At 39.1% G+C, this 23,481-nt stretch overlaps 2 protein-coding genes across 3 annotated transcripts; one reads left to right on the top strand and one right to left on the bottom strand.

Moving 5' to 3' along the window:
- Positions 1-715: 715 nt before the first annotated feature.
- Positions 716-20,724, bottom strand: cars1 (cysteinyl-tRNA synthetase 1). Of its 2 annotated transcripts, XM_071547061.1 has the most exons (23): positions 20,676-20,697; positions 18,417-18,641; positions 16,998-17,089; positions 15,578-15,666; positions 15,299-15,395; positions 14,789-14,887; positions 14,118-14,267; positions 13,596-13,736; positions 12,976-13,064; positions 12,745-12,866; positions 12,125-12,237; positions 11,684-11,812; positions 9,670-9,799; positions 8,886-8,989; positions 8,682-8,779; positions 7,984-8,173; positions 6,950-7,018; positions 6,223-6,304; positions 5,860-5,940; positions 5,512-5,579; positions 5,021-5,080; positions 4,274-4,357; positions 716-3,405 (listed from the first exon to the last, which is right to left on the bottom strand). In XM_071547061.1, exons 1-23 carry the CDS (start codon positions 20,695-20,697, stop codon positions 3,277-3,279), a joined length of 2,463 nt encoding a protein of 820 aa, XP_071403162.1. In that variant the 3' UTR covers positions 716-3,276. The 2 variants fall into 2 exon arrangements, with proteins under 2 accessions (XP_071403162.1, XP_071403163.1); XM_071547062.1 differs by lacking the exon at positions 18,417-18,641 and having other exon boundaries at positions 20,676-20,724.
- Positions 20,725-20,762: 38 nt separating this feature from the next.
- On the top strand, positions 20,763-23,288 carry LOC139667572 (peroxisomal membrane protein PEX16-like). Its single transcript, XM_071547059.1, has 4 exons — positions 20,763-21,108; positions 21,786-21,821; positions 22,207-22,283; positions 23,136-23,288. Exons 1-4 carry the CDS (start codon positions 20,982-20,984, stop codon positions 23,286-23,288), a joined length of 393 nt encoding a protein of 130 aa, XP_071403160.1. The 5' UTR covers positions 20,763-20,981.
- The last annotated feature ends 193 nt before the right edge of the window (positions 23,289-23,481 follow it).

Genomic DNA, 23,481 nt, shown 5'->3' with positions numbered 1-23,481 from the left:
TAAGATAAATAAGATAAGTATCCTCTATTTTCTGGAATCTGCCTGGAAATACAAATTACAGTCCAACAAACTTACTCCTCAAAATGATGCAAAATCTTCAGTGTTTTTTTTTTTTTTAATCTTTTTAACCATGTTTTTCTAAAATTTGTGTGAAAAAAAAAGTTAAATCCATATTGTTTGACCCTCTGGGTCAAACAGGACCAAATAAATGTAAAGAACCAGAAGCTAAAATCTGTTTCAAAGTTCAAGTCTTTTTGTCCAAGTGGTGTTTCTATTATTTTGTCCACCCAGTGTATATGCTACAAATCAATGGGCAAAATACTAGTGAGGTCCATTTTTCTGTGTGTGGTGGTAGGCGGTGACCTCATGGTGCAGAGAAGTCACACAGTTGTCTGTATTTAAAATAAATAAACAAATAAAAGGTACAACACTGAAGTGGAGATTTCTAACTGTAATTAATATTCTAGATCCACAGAAATCAAAAGTGTTTGGATTGGAGAAACCTTCCACACCTGAATCTTATTATCCCCGCATTATCATGAACTCTGCAGTGCAGAAGTAATAAATCAAAATTTAAATTATTCTCATAGAAAAGTATTTAAATGTTCTAGTTTTACTGTTCTAGACTCCTGGTTTATTCTAAGCTGTGACTGTAAAACTGTCTCTTCAAGAAACCTGGAAAAAGGCTTAAGGTTTATTAAGTCACATTCGACCTCTACAAACATCACAAACTCAGCACAAAATGTATTTTATTTCAATCTTTTCCCAGATTAACATATTCCTATGAAGATCTTGCATGTATCATTACTGTAATTTGCAACCGTATAGAAAGAATAACCATTTATATCAAATGCAGGTTAATGGGTCCACAAGCTCCTCCTTCAATGGCGATGCATCCCACCAAACGCACCAACTCTACAAATACCTACAGGCCTGCTGGGAAACTGAACAGTGAGTTTCCATCACCCTGATAGACTGACGCCAAGCAAACACAAACAGACCAAAGTGCATGAAGCCGTCACCGCCTGGTTCAACACCCAGGTCACAGTGCGGTGTGCATGGCCGCTCAGCTGGTTAGCTTGGCAGACTGAAAGCATTAAAAGATGTTTCCAGGGTTCCCAGACTAAATTTTTTTTTTCCAATGACTTTCAAAGGTCTTATTTGGTGAAATTCATGGACTCAAAATTGGCATGTTTTGGTGTAAGACATGAAATTGGTCAGAATTAGACATCATGGTGTCATGTTTTACTCATGATGTTGTCAAGTCAGTAAATCCTTTTAAAATCCTTCATTTTAAAACTGCTGCTGTATCAACACAAATCTATATATATACAGTATGTATATAAAAACAGGTAGTTTCAAGGCCAACCATTCATTTTCTAAACCTTTCCAGGACTTATTTTATTCTTCTCAAACCCACAAACTCTGTGGGATGTTTAAAGAGCAGTGGGAACCCTGTTTCCTCTTCAGTGATATTTTTTTTACTGTGACATCAAAGCCAACATCTGAAAAGGACATTGGTTTAAAAGTGCTGCAACTGTTTTAAACTGCAAAACTTTCAACAGTCAGGATGAACACTGTAGTACGAGTCTGAAGAACCACAGCAGACGTCCTTATGCACACGCTCCACTGTGGCCCACAGCTGTGAACCCAGGCTCACTGTTTCCTATCTACTTAGAGGGGAACTTTTAACTAAAATTTTACTATTATTCAGACGGTAATAGAACATATAACTGCAGCCTTCCAGTGGGAGAATAAATGGAATATAGATGAAATTTACAATCTAAATAAACAGCAAGACTCTCTTTTATGTGAATAATAAATGCTGACAACAGGAAAACAATGCCATGTCTGTTGCCCTTTAACAGGAAAAATGTTTTTATGAGGTCCGGGCCGCCACTGTAATGATGTCATCACACCAGCAGGGGGCTACAAGTCCACCAGCAGGTGAGGATGATTACAGTGATTGCTTGATATGAAATCAGTTTCCCTGCTGGCTGTTATTCATTTAGCTGCCTCATCCGAAATAATTGCTGCAGCCGTGCCTTCACATAACCATGGAAAGACAATACATTACAACATTAAATACATTACGCAACCTTAATGGACGGCTGGATAATACGCTGCCGCTCAGTAGAAGCACCTCTCCATGTGGTTTCACTCATGAGAGCCCACGCTAACCAAGGGTTTGAGAAGCTAGATTTCCCCCAAATCTCATCAGAAAAGAGCTGCCCAGGTTAAGGGTTTTATGAAAGTTGAAACCAGGAGAATATGATTGGAACCAAAAACCATACATACATGACTTAAGACTGATGTAACTGCAATTACAGAAGTATTTAATATCCTAAAAGGTTGTGAAGACAAAGCCTTTCATCGCTGGTAAACATCATTGGAATGAAGTAGAACATTTTGTGGCAGCTCCTTTCAGGATTTGTGTTGACTAGACCCAGGTTAAGTGTGAGGTCATTACCATCCAGTTCTGGCTATGATACACTGGCAATATAGTTGGGAACAATTTGCAAAATTTGCCTTGTGGTAATGGTATAGTGTACAGATTATGGCCTGTAATGCATCAGCTGATTTTTCAGTGCATTCCACATTTTAAGTATGAAGCAATAACATTGAAATATATTTAAATGGTGTCTTTAATTTGTAGCAAATTCTAAAACTAATCATTTCTGTTTACAGTATAATGTAATTGTGTAATAATGTAACCTTTTAATTGATTGGCAGTGCTAGTGTAAAACAGGCTTCTATATAATTGCCAATGTAGCACGAGTTCCAGTCAGTACATCACCATCAAATTTCTACACAGCTCTTGGAGACACTGGTAGCAGAGCGCCAACAGAAACTAATGACATGCATAGTGTTCTGCTGTCAAGTCATTAAAATCTCAATTCCTATGTTTCCTTGTTTGTGAAAAGTAGAGAAGACAGAAAGTTGATTGGTTTTTGTTCAACATGGTTACAAAGTTGTTAACAAAACATAGACGATGCCTCCAGCACTGATGGGAATCTCTCATTTTTGTTTCCACATTCTGAATAATGATGCATGTACTTTTGTTTGTGTGAAGTCTATCATAGCCTTCTTTCTCATATCCACTCATATTGAGGAAACGTCATCTGCTATTTTTGTGTGTTGTGTCTCCTGGGTTTTCTGATCAGAACAGATGTACGGGAGACAAAAGATGCACCCAGCATCTCCGGCCTTAATATTTATTCTGTAGGTATTCTGTAGAGTGGATGGCTTGGCCCGGACAGTTTGTGATACATAGACTCAGCTGCCATTTTGGTTCATCTGAAGATACTCGTTGTGCAGTTTCTCTTGGGTCTCGTAGAGCTTGCGCAGCTTCTTGGCTTGTCCCTTGCTGATCTCCTTCCCTTCAACATCATGAGTGGGGAAACCCTGTTGACAGCAATGAGAAGAAACACAACCATGTTCAGTTTCTTCTTCAAGACGCTGCCACATACTGAAGAGTGTCTGATCTACATACTGACATGGAAATGTTACAAAAGGTACATTTTCTGAAAATGAATAAATACATGAATAACATCTTTAAGTAAATCTTTAAGTAAAGTAAAAATGAAGAATGAAACTCAAAGCAGTCTGCTCAGCATTTCTCTGCATTTCATTCTAAATATCTTCCTTATGCTAGCCAAAAATAGAAACTCTTCATGATGCCCCAATCTGAAATCTGAAATCTCAAATTGACTGACAGCTTCGGATACAAGGACCAACAGTGTGCACCAGCAGATGAGTCTTGTACTGTGCGGATTTTATGGTTGTATAAACTGTTAATGTTTGTAATTGTGTTCAAATTGTTAATGTCAGTAAACACATTAGTAAAACAACTCTGTGACTGTGTGACTATTGACTATGTGAGTGTGTCACAATGTGTTATGAAAGTTGAATAAAAGCTAATTTTCCATGAAAAAATAAGAATTTATTTGACTGTACCTAAATCTTATATGGCAATTAAATTCTGATTTGTGCTTTAGAAGTGATGTGTGTGATTTCCCCTGACTCACACTAATACGATTTTTTACCCTGATTTAGCAATGAGGCAATTTTTGTGTTTTTCTGATGAGAATCTAATTGCCCCTCGGGATAAATAAAGTTTACTGAACTTAATTGAATGATAGAAAGATTTCTTTAGATCAGACTGAGTGAAAATTACATGTGGGATTTGCCAAATGAATCTAGGATCAAGACAAAACTGAGACTCAGTAGTGTTTCCAAACCAAATAAACAGGATAAAAAAATGAATTGTTACCGTTTCATCAAATTTGGAATATTTGTCAGTTTCAGTACGGAACATTTCACATGGAGGGACCTTCATCTTTGCAAGTTTAGCCATCTGAAACAGAAAAACAATGAGTGAGTGAACATGTTTACTTCATTATCAAAGAAATGAAAAGAAGAGGACTAAACTTCTCTGTATGGTATTGTCTAACATGCATTTGTGAGTAACAAAGAAAATACAGCTGCTACCAACAGTGAAAGATAACCAGGAAGAAAGGAAAGTGCGACAAAGCATTTTAGAGATGCAGTTAGATATTGAGGCAGGAAGATGACATTTCATTTAGTGTTTTGTAGGTGAGGAATAATATAACTATAGACTATATATCTACAATATGACTAATTTAAGATTTTGGATTTATGTGAAGGAAATGTAAGTTGCAACAAGTTGTCAACTCCTACTTGACATGAGCAGAGTCGTCTTGGTCTACAAGACAGTATATTAAGTCTCCTCAGTCTACTAATATTTTAGTAAATATTTGTAAGTGGATGTAGGCCTACAAAGTGTCTGGGATGTCCTGGCAAATCATTCATCAGACTAAAACAGGACAGTCATGAATTTGCATCAAGTAGGGAAAATCTTAAATATTAATTTCTGAGTTTATATATCATGTAGTCTATGTGGATTGCTGAACTAGAAATGTTCCAAAGACTCATGACTCCTGGAAACTCTCTTCCTCATCTGCTCTCTTTGCTGACAGTGGAGGGGAAAGTGACTGACCTCTTGCTCTTGTTTCTTCCTGGCAGCCTCTTCCTTCTTCTTTTTCTTCTCCTCTTCCATCTGTGAAAGAAGACAACAACAGTGTCTAGTCAACTTTAAAGATAGAAATGATCAATTCCCTGTTTTCTAAAACTTCAGACATTCAAAATCATGCTTTGCCTCATGGTTTCATCTTCAGCCAGGGGAAGGGAAGGCAGCAAAATAGAGTCTGGATGGTGTAATGCATCAGCTGCTGCTCAGAAACATTCTCTATCCATTTTCTATTCCAAATGCAACAGAGTCAAATTGTCAACTATGTTTTGGACCAAAGAAAATAAACTGCAGGTGTGCACCAAAAACGTTATTATTTTTCTCCTTATCCAATTCACAGAATTCATGGGTTTATGGACTTTTTCTTTGTAAGGCACTATGTGTTTTTTTTTGTTCCACTGAAGTACGCAGAGGCAAGTTAGAGGAACATTTTAAAGCAGACATTACCACACTTCCCTTACCTTCTTCTTCTCATCTCTCTCCCTCAGCAGTGTCTCCTTATCCACCAGTTTCAACACTGTAGGAAGGCCTACAACACAGACACTTTGCTTAATCAAGTCATTCTCACCGATGGAAAAAGCAGTTCTTTGTTATACTTTTTTAATGGTGATTACACAATCCTTCTTCCCTCTTCCTGTGCCAGCCATGGCCTTTGTACTCATACATATTTTATTGTCAAGTAAAAAGTAACAAAGCTGTACTTTTTCTTCATGAACACACATACGGCACTTCATTTTCCATCAGGGTTGGCATCCAAGTTTTTGGGAGACATAAAACTGAAGTGGTTGTAAAGTTCTCGGCTCGTTTACCTTCATGATCCTCCAGACGGACTCCCAGGTCAGGTAACGTGTCGTCACGGACCACATCACACAGCTGCAGCAACTCCGTCACTGGATAGATAAAAAAAATATACTTTATTAATCCCTGGGAAGAATAGGGGATGAAAATATGGTTACATTATATTTTGTAGTGGGAAATCATGACCTGTTTGTTGATTGAATTATGAATAAATCATATCATATCAAACAACAGAATGGTTCATTAAGATCATATGATGAACAATCCTGCTTTCTCTGATAAAATGCTTAAGTGATATTTTAAGCAGAGATTTGGAGGGAATTGCTACATTATTAGTGTGTTTTGGGGATTCATAATTAAATGTGAGTTCTTACCTTTCTGCTCTCTGGCGATTTTTCGGACACCCTCTCTGAAATCCGACAGCACTTTCAGGTATGGCATCACTGTGCTCTCCAGCTGGCAAAAACATTTTAATATTTTAAATAAGTCAATAGTGGTAGCTTAAAATTATGTAAAATTATGGCAAATAAGACATAAACAGCTCAGCTTCTGTAAAAGTCACCAAAACTGATGAATCTATAGTATTACTTATCAAACTGCTTATACATTTAGCAGAACCTATTTCAACAACAGCCACATTTTTAAAATTGCATATGTCAAGATTGGGTCTATGGTTGGAATTTTGTTTTTTCTAGGTAAATATTTTTTGGTAGAATGTTCTTAGACATCAAGTAATTCAATATAGGATGATCACAGTAGGCTGGATGGGACAGTCGTGGGATGTTATGGTTTATTTTTGCAGGGACAAAGAGAACCAAGTAAGAGCTGACTGATTTAAATCACAGCATTTTAACTAATGTGACAAAAATAATAGATAAATAGGATGTTAGCAAATGGAAGTACTGTTTGTGTTTGGCAAAAGGTAACGTGAGCTAACGATTTATTCTATGGTAAAATCTTTAGTAAAAGTAACATGACAATCAGGTCAGTTTCTCATGAAAACCAAATGCTTAACAGACTAACAGACAGACTACAGAATAACACACATATTTCCTACATACAAGAAAGACAGCCAACTCCCCCAGGTATCTCTATACTTACATCCATGTCTTGACCTTTTCCTCCCACTGGAAAGCCGATGGGCTCTGATCCTTCAATGGCACCAAATGTCTGGAAGACAAGAAGAGTCACACTTCAATGGGCTTGATGCATACTGCGTTCATTCCTAATAGAAATCATATATTTAAGTTTGGAAATACAGTATAAGATCCACCCTCCATGACCAGATGAAACTCTCTGTGAAATGTGTCATTCATACAAAATATAAATGCATTAGAAAACCGTCTTTTTAACTTTATCAGTTATTCAAAGCTCTACATCAATCTTTTTCATCATTTGGCATCTGGAAAAAATAAAAGACTACCTGTATTTGGACTGTGTCAAAAACACAATATATGCTACTCATGACCCTGTATTAAAATAATAATATTATGTTATTTCTTATTCCCATCATCGAATTACAACTAGAGAGAGTATGCAATTCAAAAACATTCAAATATCAACAATATCATTTTCTAAATTGTCTGAGTACACAAGAACTCCAGAAGGCACAAAGTGCAAAATCCTTGCAACTTTTGAACCCTGATTATAGGCAAATACTGTCAGCACAAGTTCTTCAAGAATAACATAATAATAAGTGTTTCGCAACTCTGTGGCCCCCATCATAACTTAAAATGTGTCTTTCATTACTCCGTTTCAGTGTTTCAGAATTGTATATCCAATTCAAACTCAGGCTTTGCTGTCATATATTGCCAGTTTTTGTACGTAGTCAATCAATTAAGTGATGAAAACCATCCAATCTAACATTTAAACTGTTTGTGCTTAGACTACCCTTTTATTTTTTATGTTTAGATAAAAAATTCGGCCTTTAAAAATTAAGATTAAAACTAAGTCGGTCTACATTCTTGGCACTGTGGTGCACAGAAACACACAAACTACTGTGAACGTTTTCATGAAACTTTGCCTGTAATACAACATTGAAACTAATCGGCCTTGTTCCTTTCACATTTAGGAAGAGAACTGCCACTGGATGATAAAACAGCAGTCTTCCTGAAGTCCTGTAAAAACGTGCTCACCATCAGCATTTTAGTGAGATACACAGCGATGCTCTCCACCAGCAGGCGGTTGGGCTGCAGCTTGGCGCTCTTCCTGCTGGCGATGTAGGTGTTGCTCTGGCCGACCAGCGCTCTCATCTCCTCCATGGCAGCGCGAGTGTCCACGTTGTCACACAGAGCCTCGTGGACGGCAGACTTCCTCTCATAGAAACTACACAGCAACAAGTCAGACATCTAATGACTGCTGGCATCCTGATACTCTTTGTTTTAACTGGATACACTGTTTCTTATGTTTCTTGTGTAGACAGTTAGGTTTTTCTGTTTATCAAACCAATACGTTATAGGAGAGATTTTGCAGCAATATCATGTTTTTGAGACAATTTATGACTTCACTTTGATCTTACTGAATCTATATTCCTCATGCCTCCCTTCAACATGCAGAAAATCCTTAATAGTTAATACATGAACATACAACAAGCATTACCAAGATCACAGGTCACTAGCTAACCTCTGTTACTACTAGCCTGTATTTCTGCATGTAGTCAGCACAGAAATTAAGACATTTTGACTCACAATCCTCTGCTTTTCCTACACAAACTCACGTATGCGTCCAGCTTTACCAAAATTGCTTTAAAAGCGTGTTAATCAGTTTGGTTTGATGATCTCAGCTACCCAAGGGTAAAGTCATGCTCGTGGCACACATGGTTTTGCTCTCTCACCAGTTGTTAAGGTCCACCTCCGCTGCTTCCCACTTCTCAAACTGACCAGTGATATCGGTGGGAGAGCGCAGAATGTCTTTGACGTTGAGGAAGAACTCCTGTGGGGAGAATAAGTGACAGGAATGGGCATAAAACAGTAAATCGATACAACAGAAAGACTGTTTTTCAGGATTAAGCACATGCCCATTTTCCAAAGTCCCCTACATTCATGAACTTCTCGTACTGGACAGCAGACTCCATGGTGTTGGAAGAATAGTCCAGAGTGTCTTTCCAGGAATGCATTAAGAAAGCCAGGCGGAGCTGGCGAGCTGCAGGAAGACACAGAAAGAGAAACTGTTAACATGATCTCTATCGCCTTCATGTGTCCGACACAGCAACAAGCTGCACACATCTCACCTGGTGGGAAATGTTTCATCTTTCTATATAGAGTACAGTGTTGTTAATCAGAATGCCAGTAATCTGAACCATACTGTTAGTAGAATGAGCATAACTGAGAAAATATGTAAATATGCAAGAATATGTTCTATCAAAGGCCCAAATGTTTATTTCATGGAAATTAAGACAATAATTCACTCTAAAATTGACTGACTGACCTCTTGATGTAAGGACAGACAGTATCCTTAATATCCTAAAGTAATATGAAACATTTTCAACCTCATTTGAGTTTGGGGATTATTATTATCATATCATTTTCCACTTCCATATCCTAACCTTCAAGAATCTAAGCGTACTTAAACAAAAAAAACAAAGAAAAAAAAATGCAAATTAAAGTATTTCAAAATTGGAAGTTCAAAACTGAGAATACAATTTTTGACATTATATGGAATCACTTGCATTATGCATATTTTGAATAACTTTTGGCATGGTATTTTAGTGCACGTCGTCTATCTGAGTCATCTGAATGCGCGGCAGTTTAGATGAATCACTTGTGCAAACAGTCAGGTATCTACAACATCATAGACAGCTTCGAGCAGAACAGAGGAGTCACCTGTGTTCTTTGCCAAGGCGTCCTTTATGGTGATGAAATTCTTCAGAGATTTAGACATCTTGCAGCCTGCGATCGTCAGGTGGCCCGTGTGCAGGAAGTAGCGAACCCAGTGATCATTCTCAAAGAAAGCCTGTGTGGAAAGATAACCAACGTTTGTGAAAAGCTGCATTTTTGTTTCCTCTTTGACTGAAAACAGCTTAAATGCATTCCAAGAAATGGGCTTGGACTAAAGTTTAAGTGAGTCTCATGTTTTCTGTGTAGTTTGTCTGCTGTGAGTATTGTTGAAGACAGTGGGACTCATGGGGTATGGGTCCAGACTGGACCATATACTGCTTCTAGGTAGCAGGGAGAGAGGCCACCACAGGAGCCCAGAGGGGGCCGAACTAGGAGAGGAACAACGTGATGAGGGAAAAGAGAAAGCAGGTCATCAGAGAGATGGAGAGAGGGAGAGGTTTGCTCGTATGGACCGGGAGCGAGAGGATCTCAGATGTCTCACACAGATGGCAAGGGGTCAAGAGGGTGAGGGAGCTGAGCGTGAGTCTCCTTCACCTCCGTCATCGCCCCCTCATCCTGAATCCCCTCCACCTCCGTCCCCTCAGCCTGAATGGCCGCAACCACCGTCACCTTTGTCCGAGTCGCCTCCTCTTCTCTCCCCTCTCCCTTTTTTTTTTTAACAACTTTTATACTCTTCGTTTCTCTTTCTCTTGTGGGTGTTAACCACAAGTTACAGGACGTTTAGTTCCTGCGTAGGTAGCGTTAGCTCTCCTCGGCCCCTCCTTCATCACCTGGTTTACTGGATACCACCGAGCCTGATCATGCCATAAGGCCTCAAGTCTACAAGCAACAGGCCCTCTACAAAATGGTGGAAACCCAAACATGGGGAGAACATGCAAACTCCACACAGAAAGGACCGAGGTAGAGATTCGAACCCACAACCTTCTTGCTATGAGGCAACAGTTCTAACAACTAACAGAGCTGCAGTGCTGCCCAGCCGACAAAAGTAGGATTAAGGAATATACAACATTGACTGTAATACACATGAACTGAATGAACACGCTGTGGAAGAATAATATACAATGTGTGTGCAAAACGTATGACTCCAGGGACCTGTTTGTGTGTAAAGTTCAATGCGAGGTCATGTGTGTGTGCGATGAGCAGGACTCTAGGGACCTGCTTGTGTGCAAGTCACGTATGAGTTCAACACAAGGTAATGTGTGTGTGTGTGAAGTATACCTGTTTGTGTGTTTTGCATAAAGTTTGTGTGCACACAGTTTGAGGGCAACCTGGAGCCAGGACAGTATAAAAAGTTATACTCTTGTTTTCTCTTTCTCTTGTGTGTGTTAACCACAAGTTTCAGGATGTTTAGTTCCTGCGTAGGTAGTGTTAGCGCTCCTTGAGTCTGTATAGAGGTGAGAGGCCGTTTCTGATAAACTGCTCAACTGATAAAAACCGGGCAGGATGTCTCATTTACATCCTCTGAGTCTGGTCAAATCATCCCGAGTCTGGGTGTTAATTCCACAGACCAAAACTACTTGTGCGTAATACTATCAACAGAGTTCAGGGGGGCTTGGGAATGAGAAGAGTGAAGTAGCTGACTCATTATGGTAGAATGAGTTTTCTAAAGGTTCTCATTTACCGTGTCTAGCTGCAGGACAAGAGCCACCCTGTTTCAAGAGTTGAAACAGGGGTGACTTCCCTACATTCGGCTCGAGAGCACAAGCTAGGTTGATAGGCCTTGGTCAGGATTAGAGTGACTAAGGTTGGAGTTGCTGGACTTCAATTTGGGTGACCAAACACAACAGTATGAATTGTTTATGCCTTGCCTCATTCACGTTTCATAAATCGGGACAAATTATACATTTTTCTACTTGGGAAGACGAACAAGAGCAATTATTTTGTTGATATTTATCAGTTTATTTGGATCCCTGTTATTTGATACTGCAGTGGCAACTATTCTTCCTGGGCTCCGCACAAAACACACAAACAAACCAACTGAAAGGTGTTCCTCTCTCACCTCAGACTGAGCCAACTCATTGTCGTGATGGGGGAACCGGAGATCGAACCCCCCTCCATGGATGTCCATGGACTCTCCCAAGATGGAGCCAGCCATGGCAGAACATTCAATGTGCCAACCGGGCCGTCCCTGCAAAAACACACATTTAGCCCAAAGTTATGAGAGTACATGGCAAGGTTTCATTCCTTGTGTACAATAAATCCTTAAAGCAGATGGAAAGAAAGTGTACTTGGAACAGAAGCTAATTTACATGATTAACCGGCAAAGTAAACTTCTTTATTTTCTAAACAAGGGAGGCTTTAGTTCAGTAGTAAATAGAAAATTCAGTCACTCCTTTTCTACTTTCTTTATCAAAACTACCTCTTTGATGAATGTACTTTTTTTTTTTTTTTAATGCACTTTGAAAGTTATGAGACTTAGGTGTCAAGAATTCAGACTGACCTTCCCCCATGGAGAGTCCCATGACGGCTCTCCTGGCTTGGAGGCTTTCCACAAGGCAAAATCATTTTGAGACTTTTTCTCACTTAACCTGTCTGCAGAGATGCTCAGGTCCCCTGGTGGACAGACAAGGGATTAAGAAAGGGTTGACAGAAAGGTTAACGGCCATATTGATGGAAACAACCTACCAATTTTCAATGTATACTGACTTGGTAAGGCAGCCAATTAGTAATGTAAAAATAATGGTTCCAAAATGTCAACTGTATTAGTAAAAGTGCTGAGAACAGCACACCTTCTGCAGTTAGGTTATTTACTGCACTTTCTAACTTTGCTATGAAAAGTGCAATACAATTACTATGAGAAATCCATCCTCGATAATCATGTTTGAGCAAACTTGTGACTTCAAAATTTACCATTAGTCTTCCCAACACACTCAATTTTGTATTCATTTTTTAGAACAAATGTTGAAGGCATCAACAGTTGCTCTTTTCATCAGAATTACAAACTTAATGAGCTTGCAGCAATCAGAATCCATTTTATTACCCTGTCCAAACACTTTTGCAACTGACTATACATTATGGAAGAAGTAAAACAGATCTGGTAGTTGTAACATAAAAACTTACCCTCTCCCTCTTGCAAAGCCTTCTGGTCACCAACTGCTTCAGGCACCAGTTTGGCGTAGGAGTGCTGCTGACTGCCATCAAATTTCGAAGTGTCAAAGTAAACAGAACCGTTTGATTCATACCTGCAGAAATGAGAAAACAAAATAACTCAAATGATCCTGTTACAATTACAATTTGGAGAGACAATTTGGATGTAATCTAGTTGGGAGATACTGGCTGTTTCTTCCTCACCCATAGCCATTTGAGACAATCTTCTCCACAAAATCCACAATCTCTGGCACGTACTCACTGACCCGGGTGAGAACATCTGGAGGGAGGACCTGATAAGGGCCACAGAGAGAAGTGATGCACAGCAATAGCAGTAAACCAACACACACTTCGAGTAAAGTCAATTCAAAAACATGCTTTAAAACACATTTTTACATATTACACTAATCCACTTCCACTTGGCTATAGCATTGTTTACGACATTCCTCTATTCTTTCCATGTAAATTAGGAATTTCCTTAAACAGAGATTTATTAGTTGATGCATTCTGTGACTTTATGGATAACACCGGCATTTATGAATCACCTAAATGCTGTCAGTTATAATAGTCGGGTAATTACAACCGTTTTATAGCAATTCATGTAATGTAATGTTCAGAATCAGCTGCATCACAAAACGTATGCATGAGATCCCGGTTATAGTATTAACATTTAATCGTACCAGAGAAATAAAAACCAAGCAGAGATTCAAATGTGCTTATAATATATTATAATATATTATTTTTAAAATTTTTAAAACAATGCTGTCAGAGGTGACTCATGGGCGTTACTGCATTAGAAAACACTTTGCTTTACTTCCACCTACATTCAGGGCATCCATGTCTTTGTGGTACTCTCCCTCCCAATATTTAGGGAGAATGGAAAAGATGGAGTTTTCTGTGACTTGACTCCCAAACTGGTGGTCCAACCAATCAGCCAGCATGTCCTTGGCCTGCTCCAACAGCACCTTTGAAGAAAAGAGTTTAAAGAGTTTTTACTGAGGAAGAAATTGCAAGTGTAAAAACGCATCACTTCCTGTGCGGCAGAAGATTTTTCCCAGGAAAGAGCTACCAGACACCGGCTTTCATGAACTGGATATAGCTTGAATCATTATTCTTTAACAGGGATAGGAAACCAAGAGTAGCAAAATGGAAATTTATATGAAAATGTCACAGATTATTACTTGTTGCTTTATTTTCCATTTGAGAGTCAGAAATAATTTGTTCCCAGGCCTTACCTTGCTACAAAGTTAAAAAATAAGTTAAAAAGTCAAAACCTAAGAACTACAAAGAAGTGACAAAGAGGGAAAATACTATCTAAATTTTGTTTCACAGTAAACGAGTCTCACCTGGGCCTTGGCCTGGACGATCTCGGCTGCTGCTTTGCTCTCCATGGCGGCCTGCAGCGGCTGCAGGGCGGCAGACACCGCAGCATCCAGCCTCTCCAGCATCTGCTTCTTATCCGGGTCTGCTGTCACCGCCAACACGGCCCGGAACGGCTGCAAACAGTGACACACAAACAGTTGTATGAGGAAAAAAAAAACCCACATGAATCCTTCAGCTAATTTGTTGTTTTAAGACACAATTTGAAAGGATTTGATCTTTTTGATCTTTGACAAATAAGAGTTGATTTATTTGCACATAATGTGATATAAGTAAGTCAGTAAGTAAACCTTTATTTATATTGCATCTTTTAAAACAATGAGTTACAAAGGGCTTTACAAAATTAAAAGCATAGAAAACAGAAAACAACAACTGCATCGCAACAGTATAAAACAAATGGAACACTAAAACAATGTGCAGTGGAGCCACAAATAAATAAATAATAAATAACATAATACACAAGTAAAAACATAGTAAAAGTATAAGGTCCTCTGGTCTCAGCTACATCAATAATGATGTTACTCTGAAAGTTATACTTGCTAAAATCTATTAATTTAGCCACATATCCATGAGGTTTCATGGCGCCATGGCAGTTTATTATAACAGTATCAAAGGCTTTGTGAGAGTTTGGTCTCACCCCTCTGGCAGTCAGGACGTCCTGCAGTATCTGGGCAGCTTCTGGCTGCTTCTCCTTGTACTGGTCCAGAAGATAGTTCTGCCTGGCCCTCTTGATGATCTGGAAGAAAGAAAAACCAACGTAAAGCCTACACACACGAAAGAAAGGGCAAAATAATGAATGTCTTGGCTTGCTCTTAGACTGAATAGACCCCATTTCACACCCCGATAGTGGATACTTTGCACTTTTTACTGCCAAATACCAATATACCAAAAGTTACTGAATTATTATTACTATTACACATTGGTGTTCATCCTCCAAATGGAGCTAGTCGGATTAAACAGTATAAAATTATTATTACTGATATTTTTCTGGTGATATCTGTTATTTCTCCATGATTTATGTGGTTTAGGAATTAGCTTCCAAGTAAGAATTGAATTGTACTGTGACTACTTGTATTTCTGTGCGGATCCAATTCCAATAACAAATTGAAAACACTAAAGCAGTGAAGAGTACGTGGATCATACTTACTTTATCATCAATGTCTGTGATATTCATGCAGTAGAGGACATCGTATTTGAAGTAGTCTCTCAATATCCTTCGAAGTATATCAAAAGATATGTAGGATCTGGAGAGAGAGAAAGATTATAAAATAAAACAATGTTAGAATAGAGGAAACACAAGAATTTAAGAGTTGTTGTGAACCGTTATGGGTGAAATTCACATTTATTTTGTAATGGAAAAAGTGGGCAAGTGAGCAATTTTGTGGCTGCCATTTGTTCCTTTGGTTATTTATCATGATCTGTTTACCTGGCATGTCCCATGTGTGAAGCATCATACACAGTCGGTCCGCAGCAGTACCACAACACTTTATTCCCACTCTGGGGAACAAAGAGCTCCTGCAACATTAGAACAGCGAATGTAAATGATCTGATCAGAGAGCGTGTTAAACAACAAAAAACAATCGATTTTCACAAACACTTCGGTTATCTGTGTAGAGCTTTATGAATATCAGTGTCCTGTTGGATAGAACCTGCAGTACCTATAACAAATAAACATGCTCTGATCTCCCTGCAGGTGTAACTGAGATGGAACAGGCAACATACAGCATCAGGTTACAATCAGATTAGGTTTCTTTGATGATTGGAACTAAAAAAGTCAGGTGAGTTATAAACCTTTGAGATGAAGATTAAAAAAATATGAGGCCATTATCAACACCAAAAATTCCAAGTCGATACTTGTGTCTGGACATCAATCTTTGAATGTTGTCTTGGAGAGAACAAACATGGAGAGAACCAATGAATGGAGAACGCGTCTTTACAGTTTGAAATGGACTTTCCAGCTTCTTAAAACTTCAGCAGATTCTGTGCTACAGACTATAGCACTGTTTGTTTGTGCCAGCCAGTTTGGATGTGATGCATTTTAAATGGTATATTGTATTTCTATTTAAATGTAAAGCACTTTGAATTGTGCTATATAAATAAACTTGCTTGCTGCTTGCATGATGGGAAAATGAACTCCTGTACGTCTGAATTGATGGCGTAATGTCTAGCACACAGTAGGGATGGGAGGATATAAGATTTTATCTTTTATCGTGATAAAAACAGTCAAGACAATTTTATTTTGGTGAATTTCCATTATCGGGATAATCCTGAATATTCTCACATGAGCATGAATATCCTCAAAATAAGTTATTCATTTACCGTGCATTTACAACACATAACTAATTGAACCATGTGAATGCCTGGATATCAGGTTGATAGGTAGATTCTTTTTATTAATGGATTTTTTTCTCTCATTGTGATTACCTGCTGGGTGTTACCGGCGAGAGTCGGAATCTGTCCTGTTTGTTTTTCACTAAAAAGGATGTTCACAAAAAAAAGATATGTGTCCTATGATGCAATAAAAATATTTGTTTCTTAACAAAATGTAAGGTAAAGTGACCAGTCCAGTAGGTTTTAGTGCCATTTTAAGAGTTTTAAGCATATTTTGATGATTATCGGGAATAATATCGTGAATTGCAATTATTTTGGCCAGGATAATCGTGACATGAAATTTTCATATCGTCCCATACCTAGCACACAGTCCATCTCAAACTTGGATGCTCCTCTTTGCTCACATTCTTGAGAAGTTTGTTCTCCCCAAGACAAATTGGGAAGATCTTTCTCAAAGGGACATACAGTAAGTATCGACTTGGCATTCTTGGATTTGATATTCACCTGTAGCCTACCTTGGTTCTTGTCAGGCTGTTGTACAGCCGTAGCTGGGGAACATTTGTTCCTTCTGGTGGAGACCAAGGGGGCTGAACCCTCTTTCCTTTCACTGAAAAAGATACAAAACACTATTGGAAAGGGCAAAAGTTCATTAAAATGGACGATTTTTAAGCATCAAATACAAACGTTGCATGCATTTTTGTCTACTGATTAAGTAGTGATTGCTGACCACATGCTATGCACAAAGAGAATCAAATTTAAAATGTGTTAAACTAAAACACCAAGCATATTAGCCTATACATCTGCACTTGGAGGAGCAAGGCACTGTCACTGACATAATGTGGGTGAAACACTGTGTAAGGAAGGCAGTAATGGGTCTGAATCATTGCCCTCTATTACATCAGTAATATAATAACACAGCATATTCAAATCCCCTGCTGTGTCAGTCAAAACATAACTGGTCGCATGTACTGTTAATGTACTGTTCAAACCTATTAGGGCTGTAAAACCAAAAAATCCCAAATCCAAATCTGTTCAAGAAGAGGAAGAAGTGGCCTACAAGAGAAATATGTTCAGGGCTTGATGTGCAATCCAAAATACTATAACAGACCAAGGCAGACTAAGCCCAAATGAAGATATCGCAGTTATTAATTTGTATTTACTTGCATTGCAAGTCTGAACATGGACGATGTAAATCCTTGGAGGAAATCTTGAGTCAAATGCCAGAAAAAATAGGCTTCCTCTTATTCTCAGAAGCTAGCTCTCATGGAGCTAACTGTATTCAACTAAGGAATATGCGGCTACACCCTGAAGCCAGAACACAATCAGTTGATAGTTAGCGACAAAGTCACACTCAGCATGCCCAAACACCCAGCTGAGACAGCACCGAATGTACAGGTTTCTGAACACATGCAGTGCAACCCTGCTAGAGCTGATATCTTATGTGCTGCAGGTGACACATCCCTGCTGCTGCATGTTCACATCGAGATGCACCAAGTGCCTGCTGAGCGATTTTGACGTCAGGGAGTATCTTTGGTTAGGTGTCTCTTTGAAGCCAAATGTTCAAAAGCAACACGGAGTGGGATTTGTCCCAGCTGCCAACCATTTTGTTTAAATAATGATAAAGCAACTCTACTTAGCGCTCAGCAAAAATCTTGGAAAAACAAAAGATAAACATAAAACCTTGCAGGCACCACATACGTTGCCACGACTGAGTGAAAGCTGAGGCTGGATTCATCCCAAGGAGCTCTGGGTTCATGCGTGTCAGTGTTTGGAGAAGAGCAAGTTAGAGCTGCGTTTAGCATAGCCAATGAGAATTCTTCCATTTTAGCCAAAGCCTGGGCCACGCTGCCTTGAGGACCTCAAACAGCCTAGATATCTGGGAGCACGGCCACCCGCAGCCTGTTCAGGCCTCATGCCTTGAACCGTCTACTCACTGCTGTCTGGGCTGAGGTCCTGCTGCAGGGCTGCTATGTGTCTGTACCAGCGCAGAGCGTGGACATGTTGTGGAGCGGGAGGGCGGTGGAGGAGCCCGAAGGCTTTCTGGTCGGCCTGGGAAGGGCTGAACCCAGCCAGGTAGCTGCGGGAGGACAGGTACTCATTCAGGGCCCCTGCCAACGCAGCCTCCTCATTTATGTGCAGCAAGAAGCCATACTCAAAGGCTGCAGAAACAAGAGGGTAAATATTCGCAAATAATTACCGACTAGGCTGCAACAGCCTGAGAAAATACTAACAGCAGCACCATAATGTTAATTTGGACACTAGGACAACCAGTCAAGGGATCAGGTGGCTCATAGCCAAGGCCTAGCAGTAATGTCAAAGACCACACTTCCAACTCAAGTTAAGTTTTGGCGCCAAAAACCCCTAAAGGCCTGAAGGTTAGATAGTTGTGATTTGATTTGACCCAAACTCCTGGTGTTCCAATCTTACAGAGTCACAGTCTTTACCTTTAATATTGTAGGATGCAGTGTGATCCTTCTGGGTTTTTTTCTCCACTCAGTGTCATGTTTTAACTTTAGACAAGAGTAGATTTTGAAATGGTATTTTGTGAACTCAAGTTGTAATACTTCTCTCAGCAGTTAGCAAAAGGACAAAATAGTAGTCTTTATTTTTACCACGATAGAGAATGCTAAGGGTTTGCAACAAGTGTCTGATGACGGATATGAGCAAAATTACTTTTACAGAAATGGTGAAGTTAACATTGTCCCTGACCAATGGTGTTAAATGTGGGTCTGCACCTGTGTCATTGTTGGAGTAACACAGGCATGCAGAACAGAGGGGATCCGAAGGGGGAATGAAAGTAAAAAAAAGAAGAGAAAAAAACTAACAAACTAATCTCTGCCTCCAAAATTAATTGAAAATGCAAACACAGATAAACAGACACATTAAGTAAGACAAATAAATCAAGAAAATAAATGCCAATCCATCTCAATCAATTAGTTCTCTAGTGATCAATATGCTTGAATCAACTGTGTGCCTCCAGTAGAAATTTTCCATCAATGTACCCAGAACAGACAGTGTCAACACATTCCTGTCTGACCACTGAAACACTAATTCTGAAACTGAGAGTCAAATAGAAACTTAACACATATGAAACAATGAAAACTGGAAGTAAAAGCAAATAAAATAGGAAACAATATGTTTAAATAAAAAGTAAATAACAAAAACCATAGTAGCCCTGGTGGATTCTTTAATTTCTTTAAATCAACTATTGGAGTCTGGAAATATCTACCCACAGTTAACGAAGATGTGAGAAATATCATCATCCCATAAGTAAAAACCATAGCCATAATCTACACAAATGATTACAAGCTTATATGCACTGCAAACATTCAGGCAGACCAGTGGAAACACTGTCCAGGCATATGTTATCAAGTTTATGTCCGGAAAAATCTGATTTTCTGTTCTGACTGCTTGAACTTTTCGCTGAGGAACTGTCAGGGTGAATCAAGCCATCATCTGTGAAAACAAACTGGCCACAGGCGCTGCCATGACAAGTGCCAAGCTTTGCTTAACGTAGCATTAGGTTAACGTTTTCCCTTTCAGAGAGAGAACGTCAAGCCAAACTCTCTGCAAAAACCTGGCCAGTTAATGTGGTCTTGCTGATGGGCAAATACATACTCCGACTCAAGACCTTTTCTGAATCATTAGGACCCATTCGTCAATTCGGCATACATATAATCCATCAAGCAGCACTTGTTTAAATAAAATTTCAACTTTTAGAATTGGTTTAAACTGACTCGCAACCGCCGCGAAGACCGGTGGAATAACAAGTGAACCATTTTTAAAAACCTGAAATATTACTGAGATAAAATGCTGTTTGGTGGAATATATGTGTGCCGAATTGTGGACTGGCTCCTAATAATTCAGACGAGGTCTTGAGTCATATTGTATGCGGTGTGTGCCTCTGCCGATACTTAAGGTAAATATTAACGTTAATTTGACAGATATTTGAAAGGAGTTTGGAGGTGCCATTCTCCCCATTGGGACTGGGTTACCTAGAGCACCAGGTTAGACTTGGAAAGCTAGGCGGCTCGTCTGGAAGCTTAATTTACTCGCTCTCAGCATTAGCTGGCTAATAGCTAATGGCTGTGACCATCCGTCAAAGCATATGAAAACTTGCTATCACAACCTTCAAACTGATTTTCACCTAGCGAGCCAAAAGGGCGACACAAACACGAGATCAATTACTGTACCTTGCTCTCCCGAGTTCGACATTGCCACAGTGAGTGTTGGATGGTTGGATGCTGATGCAACAATAACGTGTGCGGAAGAAGAGGCGTGTACAACGTTTAATACAACTGGATAGGAACCAACGTTTATTTTAACTTGACAGCGAGGGGACACAAATAACAGTCGGACCATCCACGCGGAAGTTTTGTTTTTAGAGCCAGCTGCAAGGAGACTGATGTATTCAAAACCAGCCGTTATCAAACTGTTTGAGTTTGCATAGTCTGAAAACTGAGTGAAGACTGTATTTTTCGGTTTGTAGTAAAGTTGAAATGTCTAAAGCGTACATTGACAAACTGACTCGCTTTTATGAGCGCTACTGTGAGTATGTCACAAAAAACCCAGCTGCCACAGCACAACTTGAGAGTACGGTGCGGACACTCTCCTACCTGATTGCAGGTAAGTGAAAATGCCAGCAGGCTTTACTGAAATTACAGAACCATGACAGATGAAACCCAACCTCACTTATAGCCGCAGTAAAAGCTCTTATTGCACTTAATTTACTTCCTTAGACTTCCTTGGGCCAGTTGCATAAAGCTAGTTTAAGACTAGTCTAAGCCTTAGACTGGTCTTGACGTTAGATTCTCAGGTTGGAATACTTTAATTAAGACTGTCTGTTACTTAAATATTACAACTGATTTATTTTGAGGTAGGAATGTTAGGCACCTTCCCCCCGGCTAATCTTGATTTAAGAACTTTGTTGTTATGGCAACGACTCGGCCTGTCAGATTTTAAATACTGAAGCTGTTTCATAAAAGATGCCAAATCTTTGGTTTCTGGGAAGAGTCTGAAGAGTCTTTAGAGACAGAAACAACACATTAGAGATCTACAACAACCAAGAAGTAGTAGGAACAGGTAAATATAAATTTCTATAGCAAGTTTGACTTAACGGTAAAGTCACATTTAGGTCTAAGACTCTGTCTTTATGCAACTGGCCCCAGAGTTGTCTTTGTCTTCAACTACTGATATCACGCCAATATGCCGCAAATTTCGCTGCTTGTTTTATTCATGTAAAGTCTAATATGAAGAGCCTCTGTTGATGAAATTACAATATTTAAATGAATCTTATTTTGCAGGGCGATTTGCAGATTCCCATGAACTATCCGAACTAAGTAAGTAGGGGTTTAGGATCACTTTATGATACAACTATTGCTTTGTTTAAGGCTCAGTCTGATACAGCCACAGAAGAGGGCCATGAATTTACTAATTTATTATGTACTGGTTATGTCATTTGTTACAACTGCACTATTGATATAATGCTGTAAAAGACGTCAGGTCGGTGGCATCTTTTATCCCCCTTTTCTATCCCAACTTGTAATTTGCTAGATTACATACAATATTTTTTTTCCAAGTACAAATTTCACCACACTTAAATCAGTTTATTCAAAGCAATACAAAGCAAATATGTCATTTTATGGGAGCAGTTTGGGCCCATTTTGGGGTTTTCTGCCCTGTTCTAATGGGACCTCCCTCCTCATTGCTCTGTGTCTTTTTCAGTCTACTCTGCTTCCAATCTGCTGGTGCTGTTTAATGACGGCATTCTGCGCAAAGGCCTAAAATGCACCCTACCTATGGTGAGCGCCACAAGATCGTTTCCCCCTTGGTTTCAGATGAACTCATTCTTCTTTTACAGAGGAATGTGTTCATGCATGTTTGAGACGCACACACTGATGTTTCTGATTGTGCAGGTCAGTCAGGTTTCCTTACTGGAGAAGAAGGGAGAGATGATGACAGAGCGTAATGCTGAAAGTATTGGATGAAGCTTCTAGACTGAAAAGAAAGAGATGAATTCTGTTACATTTTCTTCCATTTTTTTTCCAGCCAGTCAAGCCTTCTGGGTTTGGCTACTTGTTTCTTATTTTAGCACATCTCACCTGTCACAGACACTTACACTGCTGGAATGTGAGTGAATCATAGTTTCACTATAGACTGGATGTGACTACCTTGTTATGGCAGACATTATTCAGTATTTTAGTTTGAAGAAACATCATTCCTTGATTGAACTGGAGCCATTATACTAGCTGGAGGAATAATGCCAGAATCTTTAGAAGTAGCTCTCTGTTTTTTTGGTCATGTATTTTGTTTTGTATTTGTCTTTATTGTCATGTATTGTGTATGTATGATTGTATATGTTGTACGTATAATGGAAAATTAAATATATATATATATATACAGTACTGTGCAAAAGTCTTAGGCACCCAAGAATTTTTATATACATTGTGTCTTAGATGTTTATTGAAAGCATCTTCACTTTACCTTTTTCTTTTACATGTGCCTAAGACTTTTGCACAGTACTGTGTATATATATATATATATAAAAAAGTAGCTCCCTGTCAAGTTGAATATCATATTATCATACTTATATGCTGTAGATTGAAAGTGATTGTGAAAGTGCTGAGTTTTTCTGCTGTGTTTTGTTCCATCAGTCTCTGTCTCAGCAGAGACTCCTGACCTGGCTGTCTGTGTTGGAGTATGTGGAGGTTTTCCTGGAGATGGGAGCCGCCAAGCTGTGGGGTGAAGCGGGACGCTGGCTCATCATCGGACTCATCCAAATTGCAAAGTATGGCTTCCTGCTGTAGTACTTTTGAGAAGAGGGGGGAAGTGACGGTCTGTACTCGATATATCAATATGTGGACTTTGATTGGATTAATACATGATGTCCTAAAAGTTGAAATCAATCATGTGATGCATACACATATACACACCAGGCAGTCACATTTAATCAACAAATAATATCACACACACAGGCATACATACTTTGAGTGGGTTACT

This window comes from Centroberyx affinis, unplaced genomic scaffold, assembly GCF_046629955.1.
Source record: "Centroberyx affinis isolate AG114_WGS23_722 - 3 ecotype Tasmania unplaced genomic scaffold, CSIRO-AGI_Caff_v1 ptg005635l_1, whole genome shotgun sequence".
Taxonomy (NCBI): domain Eukaryota; kingdom Metazoa; phylum Chordata; class Actinopteri; order Beryciformes; family Berycidae; genus Centroberyx; species Centroberyx affinis.
This window is presented reverse-complemented; position numbering and strand designations above follow the sequence as displayed.

What these genes read in the sequence shown, in the direction of transcription:
- cars1 (XM_071547061.1), bottom strand. Translation starts at nt 20,697, where the DNA reads ATGTCGAACTCGGGAGAGCAAG. An exon ending in ACGTCCTGACTGCCAGAGGG is followed by an intron (nt 14,268 to 14,788) that starts GTGAGACCAAAC and finishes CACTGTTTGCAG; the next exon opens with CCGTTCCGGGCCGTGTTGGC. An exon ending in ATTCCAAATTTGATGAAACG is followed by an intron (nt 3,406 to 4,273) that starts GTAACAATTCAT and finishes TGCTGTCAACAG; the next exon opens with GGTTTCCCCACTCATGATGT.
- LOC139667572 (XM_071547059.1), top strand. Translation starts at nt 20,982, where the DNA reads ATGTCTAAAGCGTACATTGACAAACTGACTCGCTTTTATGAGCGCTAC. An exon ending in ACTCTCCTACCTGATTGCAG is followed by an intron (nt 21,109 to 21,785) that starts GTAAGTGAAAAT and finishes CTTATTTTGCAG; the next exon opens with GGCGATTTGCAGATTCCCAT. An exon ending in CCATGAACTATCCGAACTAA is followed by an intron (nt 21,822 to 22,206) that starts GTAAGTAGGGGT and finishes TGTCTTTTTCAG; the next exon opens with TCTACTCTGCTTCCAATCTG.